Below are 12,873 nucleotides of genomic sequence, written 5' to 3'. Positions count from 1 at the left end.
TCCCCTGCACTCTTGGTTAAGGGCAGTTTGTACAACACCCTCCACACTGGCTCTCTTTCTTCCGCTACCTGTAAATGGTTTCTCCATTTTGTGTCTACAATCCCTTTTAGCTGTTTGGACTGGACTGTTTTAACATTCAGCTCATATAGTTTTTTCCCCTCTGCTGCTTGGAGAGCTATATTTTTTACTCTCTCCACTTTCCCTATTCTCACTTCTTCCCCATTCTCTTCCTCACCTAAACCTGGGGATAAAAAAACTGTAGGGAAAAAGGGGTCCCCTCCCTGATCTGACCCCCCAGCTAGCCCCTCCCCCAAAGCCTCCTCGAGCTTCGGGGAGAGAGAGTTCTTCAGCTCATTAATCATTCTCTCAGCCAGTCTGTCCGAGCGCCAGCCCAGCCGCCCAGCCAGATGAGCCACTGAGATCCAACAGGGTTGGCCTGACTCGATCAGGTGAGCCAGTCGGGTTACATCGGCCTCGACGAAACTGGCACACAGTGCCCCTGACTGAAAAAACTGAATGGGAAAAAGGGGATTAAAGAAGAGGGTCTCCTCTAGTAAAGACTGCCCTGTCACTTACCCCCTCTCGCTCTCCACTCTTACTGTCTGCCACATTTAAAAAATATTAACATAAAAAGAGGGGGGAGGGGTGACCTGTCTTACCTAACCTGAAAAAATCAATTAAAAACAAGTTCCGATCTAGCCCCATTCATCCTACTCTTCTCAGAAAATTGGGCAGCAGTGTGGAGTAGTTGTTAGGGCTCTGGACTCTTGACCAGAGGGTCATGGATTCAATCCCAGGTGGGGGACGCTGCTGCTGTACCCTTGAGCAAGGTACTTTACAAAAAAAACCCCAACTGTATAAATGGGTAATTGTATGTAAAAATAATGTGATATCTTGTAAGTCGCCCTGGATAAGGGCGTCGGCTAAATAAATAAATAAAAATAAAAGGCTATCTCTCTCCAGTGAGCCCCTTCCTCGGTGTACAGGAGCCTTTTCATTGCCTGCAGTCTGAAGGCTGCCACCCTGATGGCAATGCTGACCAGGCCTTGCCCCCCCCTTCATCAGTGGGGAGGTACAGAACTGCCGACCTCAGCCAGTATCTCCCACCAGAAGAACTCCAGCAATATTCTCTGAATCTCCTCTACCATTCCCTGTGTAGGGTCCAGACAGCTTGTGCCATAACATGGAGGCCACCAAATTATTGATGACCAGGACCCTTCCCTTGAATGACAGCTGAGCCAGCAGCCCCTGCCAGCTGTGCAGCCACCCCCTCACCTTATCCACCAGGCCCTCCCAGTTCCTCTGCATGAACAGCTCTGTCCCAAAGAACACCCCCAGCACCTTAATCCCAGTCCTATCCCACTGCAGGGCCTGAGGCAGCTTGCCCCCCCCCCCCCCCCCCCCCCTCCTGCCAACCGCCTGACAGGAATGTGTTGCATTTTGCCCAGTTTATCCGTGCTGATGATGCTCTCTGAAACACTGCCAAGCTCTCCTTCAGGGCCTGGACGTCCCCATCACTGCACACAAACACGTTCACATCATCAGCGTAGGCCGATACCTTCACAGAGACAGGGACAGGTGAGGCAGGCACCGCCCAGCCAGACAACCTGCCCCTCAGAAGATGCAACAGTGGCTCTATAGACAATGAGTACAGCATGCCAGACAGAGAGCAGCCCTGTCTAATGCCCCTGCTCACCGAAACACTAAAAGTAAAACACTAAAAACATTAGAGTATAAAAGCTCTATGCAGGAAATAAAAACAGGGCCAAGCCCGAAGGCTTTCAGGACTTTCACAAGGTAGGTGTGGTCCTATCCTTTGTAAAATCTATAGTGCAATTAAAATCACCCGCAACCACTAGTACATCATTATTATTACATTTTAAAATGGTTTGATTCAACTTGTTAAACAATACAGTTATTTCTCTTAAGTTAAAACCAGCTATTTGTGTCTGTAGTTTTAAAAGCCACTCTTTCTCAATCTCTTCTACTTGCTTTACACTGACATCCAGGTCTGATTTAAAAAGCACCACTACTCCCACACTGATGCTGGAGCCGTGACTGAACACACACTGACCTCCCCACTCTGACAGCCTGACCGCCTCATTCTCCTGCTCAATGTGCGTCTCCTGCAGCAACACAACCCCAGCCCTGCTCTTTTAAAAGACTACAACCATTTACGTTAAAAGAAATAAAAATAGACTTTTCCATGGGGACAAAATATTTAAGACCATCAAGTTAAAACAACCACTAAATAAAAATAAAAATATCATATTAAAAAAATCCATTTTAAAATAATGTTTTTGATCGTATCATCATTTTCTTTACAGTCCGTCCTCAAACGTGGACTTCCTGGAGACTACATGCGCAGAATGTAAAAACAATTTTAAATCATGGAAAAAAACTTTTAATGTCCACTCCCCTCTTAACTTTGGTACTGTCAAGAAAATTGTTAATATACAGCAATGTATATAGTTTTTTCTTGACTGGTTGGCTGTCAGGGACATCTGAGATTAACGAGGAATCAGAGAGCCCCCCATCATCCTCGCCGTCTGCCCCGTCTTCTTCAGCGGCCTCGCCTCTCTCCACAGCCATAGATTCAGCTTCGATGCCCCCTGTCTTACTCCCTGTCTCATACTCAGACAAGGCCAGTTCTGTACTGCTTTCTTCCTCTGGGCATGGTGGCACAGCCTCCGGGGAAGACGTCAGCTCCTCCTCTGGCATCGGTTGGGGATTGCCTCCGCTCTCCGCAACTTTCACCCTGGGGGACTGAGTCTTCTCTCCGCTGCCCACAGACACTAACCCAGGGTCCCACTTTGGCTCTCCTTCTTCAGACCGTTTGTTTTTCTTTTTCTTTTTTTCCGCTACTATTTCTAACTCTTCATCGCTTTGTCCAGCCTCTTGCCCTGAGGCTGTTTGCGCTTGGCTGTTTCTCTTATGTTGCGGAGTCAACTCGGCTTCAGGGACCACTGCCTCTGGCTCTGCTGGCTCTGCTGACTCGGGCTTTGCTGGCTCCGGGGGCTGCTCGTCCTCCCGCTCTCCCCAATCGCCTCCAACCTCCTCTCCGCCAGGAGCTCCCTTATACTGCTCTGCTTCAGCCCGATCCCTGTTTCTCAGACACTGTTTCCTTTGATGTCCCTGAGCTCCACATTTAAACACCTCATTGCATCAGAACTGGCAAGAACAACATAATTCATCCCCTTGTCATTAAAATTCCGCGCTACCTCAATAACCAAATTAGGATCATGTTGTAAAATAAACACTTGTCTTCTAAAAGACAAAACATGTTTACACTGGGAGTTTTACATCCTAGAGGGATTGTCTTAATGGGATACATTAATTTTCCATATCTTGATAACTCTCTTTCCAGTAACTTGTTTTTTAAGAAGGGAGGGACATTAGACAGTATTACTTTATGGGTGTCACTAAAGGTGGAACTTCAATAAAAGACCCCTGCACACTAAACCCCTCCTCTTCTAGCTTGTTTACCAAATCTGTATCAGTTAAAAAATGACTAGAGCTTTATTCATCCTAAAAGCTGATTTTATTTTGTTAAAGCCCACAACCTCTCCTACCGCCACCAGGCATTCCTCCACCGACACCCCGATATCAGGCACACAACGGCAGCCATACCGGCGAGTCGGTACCCCCAGTCCCCCCGAACTACACGCCATATCAATGCTTTCTGCTGATCTACGATTAACTAAACAAACAACACAAACAAATTGGACATAAAACACAAATATATATATATATATATATATATAGAGAGAGAGAGAGAGAGAGAGAGAGAGAGAGAGAGAGAGAGAGAGAGAGAGAGAGAGAGAGAGAGAGAGAGAGAGAGAGAGAGAGAGAGAGAGAGAGAGAGAATTGCAAAAGCTTAGACTCTCCTGAATCGCAGCTCCTGTGCTCCACTCACCACCTGACTCCTCCCACAATCCCACAATCCGGGAGAGAGAGAGAGAGTCACTGGGGCTGCCTCTCACATTCACCACTACACAGTTATTGAATTCTACTGACAACAACGCAGCTTAAATCTCATACAGGAGAGAAAGAGCAGAGAGGGGTAGAGGGAAAGGGGGAGACAGACTAGGACTGGGTGAGGGAGACTGGAGGAGAGAGACTGGGGTGTCAGTGTGTGTGTCTCCGTGTGTGTGTCAATGTGTCTCAATGTGTGGGTTTAGTGTGTGTCTCAGAGTGTATCAGTGTGTATCTGTGTGTGTGTGTGTTTCAGTGTGTGCAGTCACTGTGAGCGGGGAGAAATCGAAACAGAGGTGCACTTCTCGCTTTCCTGCTGTCCTGCTCCAAATACTGCCAAATAAGAGACACATACCTCCCGCAATTCTCGCGTCAGTTGACCCAGTTTCCACACCTGCCTGACCCTGAGAGACTGCAGATCCTGCTGGGAGAGGAGGCTCTGACAGTACGTGTGTGCCTGTCACAGCCTGAGGGACAGTGTGGAGACACTCAATAGAAGTGCACTGTTCATGTTAAATTAGACAGGCGGGGGGTTGATATTGGAGGGTGGGAGGGATTGATATTATGTGTTATTAACATTGTATGTTATTTTATGTAACGTGTGTTCAACACTGGATCACTCATGTCATGCTAATAAAGCCAGTTTGAATTTGAATTTGTTTGTCTCCAGAGTGTCTCCATGTGTGTCTCAGTGTTTGTGTGTGTGTTTCAGTGTGTATGTGTATCAGTGTGTGTGTGTGTGTGTGCCTTAGTGTGTATGTGTGTTAGTATGTGTGTGTTTCAGTGTGTGTTTATGTGTTTCAGTGTGTGTGTAACAGTGTTTGTGTCTCTCAGTGTGTGTGTATCAGTGTGCGTGTGTTTCAGTGTGTGTTTATGTGTTTCAGTGTGTGTGTCTCAGTGTGTGTGTATCAGTGTGTGTGTGTTTCAGTGTGTGTTTATGTGTTTCAGTGTGTGTGTCTCAGTGTGTGTGTATCAGTGTGTGTGTGTGTGTTTGTGTGTTTCAGTGTGTGTGTTTCAGTGTGTTTGTGTATCAGTGTGTGTGTGTGTGTGTGCCTTAGTGTGTATGTGTGTTAGTATGTGTGTGTTTCAGTGTGTGTTTATGTGTTTCAGTGTGTGTGTAACAGTGTTTGTGTCTCTCAGTGTGTGTGTATCAGTGTGTGTGTGTTTCAGTGTGTGTTTATGTGTTTCAGTGTGTGTGTCTCAGTGTGCGTGTGTTTCAGTGTGTGCGTGTGTGTGTGTGTGTGTGTGTATCAGTGTGTGTTTGTGTGTCTCAGTGTGTTTCACAGTGTATCGGTGTGCGCAGTGAGAGTGCAATCAGGTTGGAGTGAAAGAACCAGGTCAGGTTTAAATCAAAGACAAGTCACACAGTCAGTGTGCAGCTTAACAATTCACAAGGGAAGAGGACAGAGGGTAGGAGAGAGGAGAGGATAATAAAAAGAGGATAGAGAGAGTAGAGGAAGGAGAGGAGGAGCAGGAAGGAGAAAAAGAGATAGGAGATTGAGGGAGAGGAAGAGAGAGAGGTGTTAGAGGGAGAGAGACACACACTCTAACTGACTCTTCCCTACCTGTTTCTCCTGTCAGTCTCTCCCTCTCCCCCTTTTCCATTTTCCCCATCTGATCTCCTCTCCCCATCCCCCCTCCCACTCTCCTAATTTTCCACATTTATCCCCCCTTTCCCTCTCCCCCTCTATTGTTTCTGTCCCTCTCCCTCTCTCTCTCTGCTAGCTTGCTGGAGACTAGTTCTGAATGCTAATTGGCATGTAAGGGTTGTAACTTGCTGCCTAGAGACAGGGAGGGAGAGAGAGAGCAACAGAGAGAGAGAGAGAGAGAGAGAGAGAGAGAGAGACGGCTTGGCTTCATCAGTTCTGTTATTCAATGCGATCAGGGCTGCTTTCATCTGCAGAAGAGGAAAAAAGCAACAGCTACTGGACGAGGCAGTGAAAAAGATAGAAGGAAAGAAACAGAGTGAGAAAGATATGGAGATGGGCCACAGAGGAGCCATCCTGTCGTAATTAGCAGCTTTGAAAGGAAAAGGAGAGATTGAAAAAAATAATTAACAAAGAAAAAAGAATATATACAAAAAAAACAGCAACGCATGAGCAATAGAAACAAGGGAACGAGGAAGGAGAAGAGAAAGAGAGGGATCACTGGAGAAGGATTGTTTAATCTGAAACAGAAAAAGGATTGAAAAGACACAGAAGAAAAATCTATTAGATATATAAAAAAAATATAACAATTCTGCTGATAGATTTTTCACGGCTGCAGTGCTGTCTCTCTGTCTGTCTGTGAGACAGAGGCTGACAGAACAAGGACGTCAGTTCATTTGTTTATATTTATATCTTAATATATGTATTTCTAGTGGCAGGCATCTGTTTCCTTCTTGATTTTCCAGATCAGACGCCTCGTACGGATTTCTTTATTCTTGTGTTCCGAAATTCCCAGAATTCGGTTTGTTTGGTTTTGCGGTTCAACGTGACATAATATTGCGTGGGAATTGGGATCTCAGCTTCGAGTGGGAGGCTGTCTATCTGTCTGTCCGTGCCTGTATGTCTGTCGATTTTATTATCTAACTGTCTGTCTGTCCGTCTGTGTCTTTGTGCTAGTCTATCTATCTATCTATCTATCTATCTAGCTATCTAGGTAGCTATCTTCCTACGTGTCAGTCTGTCTGCTTGTCTGTCAGCGTGTCTGTGTGTTTTGCACTCGTTCCTCTCGTTCTCACTGTGTTGTGTTGGAGTAGGTCTCTCAATTCCACTGCTGGAAACAGCCTGTTTAATATCTGACAGGTTAGTGAAAGGGGAGAGTGCTGATCTAGAACAGGGGGAAGGAGAAGGTTGAGAGGAAGAGGGAGAGAGAGAAAGAGAGAGAGAGAGAGAAAGAAGAAAAGTATAGAAGATATTATACAGTGAGTTTGTTTGGCTAGCTGAGGTGAGAGGGAAAGTGGGGAGGGATGGCTGGAGAAAAGAACCAGTCCATGTGAGATTCTGTCACAAATTACATTTTATAAATATTTTTTTAGCTTTATTTTTTCTTTTCTTTGAACTGGAAATTGGCCTAAATGAAATGTAATTGGTGGACTTTATGCTAAAAAAAATCTATATCTATATCTATATATCTCTATATATATATATATATATATATATATAATAATTTATAATAGTATAATAAAACTGCCTGCAGGATAGCCTGTTCAAATACATATTCTTCTATATACACCTGATCAACTAAGGGCTGGCAGGATCAATAACCAATTATCAGTAATCTATGATCAGTGACAAGATGGGGAGTGCACTGCAAGCAGCAATCTAAAGGAGTTACTACACTAGCGCCGCTAAAGAACCTTTGAGCTTCTCTACCTGTGAGCTGAAGGAGTGTCTACACTCGCTCATCTAAGAGCCTCAACCATCCTCAGTCTGGGAGTGACTGCTATCTCAGCTCAAGAGATAATCGCTGAACCCTGCCAGTACTCTACCTGTGTGTTCAAGAAGTCGCTCCACTAACACAGGTCTTCAACAGATCTCCCAGTCCTGTCTGCTCACCCTACCCATAATAACCTGCTCCCTTACCGGGGGGCTAAAGCAGTGAATCAGCCAAGCAGCACTCTTCTTAAGGGCTAAAGCAGCAATATCTCATAGCAGCAGAGATTCTCTTAGACACCTTAGCAGTACTCTATGTGTGATCTGAAGAACAAACTAAACTAGCTCAGTTCATCAGAGACTATCTGAACCATATTAGTACTCTACCTGAGTCAAATAATAGACGACACTGTCTCAGCTAAGAATCCTGCTCTACCTGCTAACAAGTGCTGAACAAGTGACTCTTCTATCTGGGCTCAACAGACAACCTCCCAAGAATAGCAGTACATAACCTGCAAGCTAAAAAAAAGTGATTCTACTAGCTCAGTCCAGCAGATTATCTCCAACTTTACCAGCACTTTATCCCTTGAGCTACAGAAGTGCTAACTCGGCCTTCCCCCTTCTCTACCTGTGCTCTGAAGAAGAGACTGCGCTAGCTCCGGTCTTCGCAGGGATGATCGGTGTGAACAGCCTCCACTCCACGGGGGGTCTACGCTCTCGCTCACTTTGCTCGGTACGGTATGGGCGAGACTTCCGTGTGATGGACCCCTTCCGCTACCCGCGTGCCCCCCGCACGCGCTCCCTCAAGCCCCTGATGTACCCGGATCTGCTGGGCAAAGAGCAGCAAAGCCACCCCGCACCGCGCGAGCACCACCGTGAGCACGGCCAGAACCAGCACAGCCAGCGCAAGAAACAACAGGTATAGAGGCCAGAGCAAGGAACAGCAGGGACAGAGCGCTTTCAGTGTCCCAGCTTCTTCACTTTGGAATTCACTTCCAAATTTGATCCGGAATGTCGAGTTTGCCAGTGTTTTAAAATCTAAATTCAAAACAAGTTTGATTTGGCCTTTCACTAGCAAACAGTTTGAGCTCCTTTGGCTTGCTGTAAAGCACCCTGGGATGCTTGCACATGAAGAACGCTATATAAATTAAATTGGTATGGCGTGGTATGTTATGGTAGACAACACTCCCAGCTCTCTAACCAGAGAGAGACACTGATACAGGCCCAGCTCTGTAAGCTGGCTTGACCAGGGGTCCCCAGGGTCTCCCCCAGTAAAGGCACTAGCGTGTGGAGTGTTCAAGGTGAGTCATGCAATCAGGAACTCACTGGTTTGAATCCCAGTGGTGCCAAGTTGCTGATCTTGACTGGGAGGCCCATAGGGAGGGCTGCCTTGGCCTTGCTCTCCTGTGGGGTTAGGGAGGGAAGGGGAATCGACTGGGGATAGTTCAGCTCATTGCACTGGATTTATTAATGACACCTGCTTCCTGAAGCACAGTTTTGGTTTATGTAGAATATTTTAAAAAAGTTCAAAATCAACCTTGAAACTAGGATTTTGATAAACTTGGTGATCAGGTTCTTTCAGCAAAATTCCCTGCTGCCATGCAATGTTGTTTACTTGGATTTTAGATTTTCTCATATTTGTTCTTATTAGTCCCACACCAGAAGCGCTGCCATGCTTTAGTAGTCTGGTTCCTGTAGATATGTGTCACATTTTACACAGACTATATCTAGAGCACTGCATATCCCATAGCAGTAACCTTGCTAAGTGATTTTTTTGGTACAGGTTATTAAGAGTATCACAATCTGGAAATGTTGTATGGAGGCTGTCTGACTGTCTGGAGTTTTACATAACATCTAGAGAACCAGTTGTTTAAAACCAGTTGCTATTCATAAATTTGATTATATATTTTTCTTCTTTAAGAAAATAGTTTGTAGGATTGTTTCAAGAATTTCCACACTTAATATAATTAATCAAAGATCAGACTTTAAATGTCTTTTCTTAAAGTAAAATAGTTATGTCAATGTATATATGGTTGCCATTAATATGCTCAATATCATTGGTTGCTTGTCTGCAGAAATTTCCTGTAGCATTGTGCTTGAAACTGTAGGGCAACTTGGCTTTAGCTTTTAACATTTAGCATTGGAGTCTATTGGGAAAATGGCACAGCTGTGAGCTGGGTTGAATATGTCCTCCAGGGAAGCACAGGCGTGTTTCTCAGCTTGGTCTGTTTTCTAACACAAAATAATCAACTCAGAGTCCTTTGACTGGTTTTTCTTTTCTCCTTTTTTTCCTATAGAGGTCATTGATTTCCTCATTCCAGAAGGTCATGGGTGGAGGTGACCTTTCAACTATGTGCAGTAAAATCTAGACACTGTCTGACCATCTGTCTGTCTATCTGCTTCCCTCACAGGCCCTGTACAGCGCCATCAAGACTGAGAAGTTACAGTGGACAATGTAAGATATTTCTTTCTTTTTTCTTTCTTTCTTTCTTTCTTTCTTTCTTTCTTTCTAGGTAACATGTGAAACACACAAAGACAAATGTGTTTTTCATGTTCAAGTTTCAAGTTGAGTTTAGGTTGCAGAGTGTGTGTTTGTATCTGAGAGTGTGTGTAGGGGAAGTGTTTTAGAGTATTTTAGAGTATTTTTGAAATGTAAAGAGTCAAAATCCCTGAGTAATCCTGGTGGTATCAGCATACCATAGCAGATGGCACCTTCACAATGGACTGGGAACAAACATATTGCAAAGCACAAGCAGTGGCCCTGATAGGGTAGTCTGTTGGTACTGGTATCATGCCACTGTAATTAACTATGTGCGTGTGTATTGTGTGTGTCTGTGTCTTTTTGTTTGTGTGTGTGTGTGTGTGCATGTTTTTGTGTGTGTGAGTGTCTTTGTATTCAAGTCTTTGTTGTGGTTCCAGTTCTCAGCCCCATAATTACAGAGAATAAGTGAAGAGTCGTTTCCATGGCAACGAGATACAGGAAGCCAGAATTTTAATTAGCGGCTCAGAACATCACAGAATAGAGACAAGAATAGAAACACACTCTCTCACTCACACTCACACACACTCACACACTCTCACACACACACTCTCTCACACACACATATACACTCTCACACACACGCTCACACTCTCTCACACACACATACACTCTCACACACATGCTCACACTCTCACATATTTCTTTCCCATGGTTATTCTATGTATTTATTATAGTTTACCTTGGTTTGCCATTTAAAAAAATGGTTTTGTCATACCCTTCTGTGCTTCACAATGCTTACCTATGCTTTCACTGTGCTTTATTACTTTGCTCTGCTTTTAAAATGGGCAGTGACACACACACATACATGAGACATTGTCACACTGACGCACTGACTGGCATACACAGACAGAGTGCCTCTGGGTCAATAGCACTGATCAATACCTGTTCCCCATCCAGTACTGGGACAGCTGTGGTCTGTCAATGGTGCTGTAAGCTAGTTCAAGCTGAAATCCGCTCAAAGAGACGCCAGAGCAGCTGCCCACGAGTGTGCTTACTGGCAGTTCTGACCTTGAGTGGGTGAGAATCAGCTTGTATCTCAATCAGCCCCCTGGACTAGATTTTTCATTTTATATAGTTAAATAACAATGGTTAAACAGTATAACTCAGTGAATGAGGCATCGTTTTCATGTGATACAAGACAGCTGATACAAACTGTGTGATATAATGACATTTCAGATGGCTATATCACATCAGGATCAGGGTCTGCTATATATTCGATGTAAATTTCAGATGGCTGTATCGCATCAATATCAGGGTCTACTATATATTATAAAGACATTTCAGATGGCTGTGCTGCATCAGTATCAGGGTCTGCTATATGATATAAATAAACTTCAGAAGGCTGTATCACATCAGTATCAAGTGTCTGTGTGGTCCTTCACACTGTGGAGTGGTGCGTGGGGAGGGGAGGGGTGTGAGAAGCATGAGTCCTCTCTAATTAAGGAGCCGGCTAACAAGCCAGTGGCTGGTTAATTAAAAAGCTGCTGATTGCAGGCACAGCTGCTCCCTCGCTGCGCTGGGATACTCTCTACAGACTCACACACTCCAGAAATTGAGAAATCCAAGCCTAGTCTCCCATTAAAAAACCATTCATTTGAATCCCAGACAAAACTGTGGGGATCATTTAAATAGGCCACTACGTGCACAGCGTGTCTTCAGAGTATTGTGAGGAGTATTGTGATATGAGTATAGTGAGGAGTATTGTGAGCAGTATTGTGATGTGAGCATTGTGAGGAGTATTGTGATGTGAGTGTAGTTAGGAGTATTGCGATGTAAGTATTGTGAGGAGTATTGTGATGTGAGTATAGTGAGGAGTATTGTGATGGTGAGTATAGTGAGGAGTATTGTGATGTAAGTATAGTGAGGTGTATTGTGAGGAGTATTGTAATTTGAGTATAGTGATGATTATAGCGGGGAGTATTGTGCCTGATGTCTGTTCTGCAGTCTTGAGTATTGTGAGAAGTATTCTTTTGAGTATAGAGATGAGTATTGTAACACTGTCGTTTTTCTCTCTAATTCAGATCCAAGTGGTCTTTATCAGCTTGACGAGTCATACAAGCAGCAAATGCACAGAAATATTTAACATTTATATTAGGGATGCACCAAATCTAAGTTTTTGGGATTCGGCCGAATACCAAATCTACAAAAACTGTCAAGAAAAACTGAAGGAAACTGTTGAATGAAAAACAGACTGGCAGCTACTACCAAGGGACGCGCACAGTGTATTGTTTTGAGCCTTTGAGTTCATAGCATTTTTATTACCGAATGGAAATGTATCCCTGAATAAGATTTCAGTTTGAAACTTGCACAATTTACCGCTAGCCCCCTCTCCCCACAACAGAAACGTCAAAATACAGAACTGTTTACTTTACCTTTACAAGAAAGGAGAGCTGCATCTTTGCCATAACCCATTATTTTCTTTTATGACGTTTCAACCCGTGTCAACTGATCTAAGAGCGATGAGGAGAAAATTACTGTGAGTGACCTGAATCTCCCTGCGAAATAAAACCCACATTGATTAAATGCACCGTGTGTGTGACCCATATCAAATAGGCTACAAAATGGATTAAAAATGATTTTAATAAAACACAGCAGTTCTCAAATGGTTCAGCTTGTACTGGCACATTACAGTAACGTCAAATGTCATTAAGTAAAGCATATTGTTCAACAACACATCTGACAGTTGTAAAGTTACTATATATATATATATATATATATATATATATATATATATATATATATATAATTTTATCTCAGTATGATCTCTAGAACACGTTTCACAGACAAAGCAACAAAGCACAGAAGCACTGATGTGACTATGCAGTGTTGCATATGGGGGGTATGTTTATATTCAGCAGCTATGTGACGTGTTTAGTGCATGCGGCACCAGTAATTTAGGGAGTCGAGAGCTGCGACAAAGTTCATCAAGCGTGTTCTTGTTCTTGAATACCTGTTATTAAACACAACAGTTACGTTCAATACCAGATTTGTGTCTTTTAT

General features: G+C 43.9%; 1 protein-coding gene across 5 annotated transcripts in view; it reads left to right on the top strand.

Annotated features, from left to right (window-relative positions):
- The window catches only part of LOC117417700 (PH and SEC7 domain-containing protein 1-like), a 46,215-nt gene that overhangs the window by 24,400 nt on the left and 8,942 nt on the right, over window positions 1-12,873 (top strand). For all 5 annotated transcript variants that reach the window (XM_058985154.1, XM_058985153.1, XM_058985152.1 and 2 more), the window contains one exon: window positions 9,743-9,786. In XM_058985154.1, coding sequence (XP_058841137.1) covers window positions 9,743-9,786 — 44 coding nt within the window. The remainder of the gene's footprint in view (window positions 1-9,742; window positions 9,787-12,873) is intronic.

This window comes from Acipenser ruthenus, chromosome 13, assembly GCF_902713425.1.
Source record: "Acipenser ruthenus chromosome 13, fAciRut3.2 maternal haplotype, whole genome shotgun sequence".
In the NCBI taxonomy this organism is placed as follows: Eukaryota; Metazoa; Chordata; class Actinopteri; order Acipenseriformes; family Acipenseridae; genus Acipenser; species Acipenser ruthenus.
This window is presented reverse-complemented; position numbering and strand designations above follow the sequence as displayed.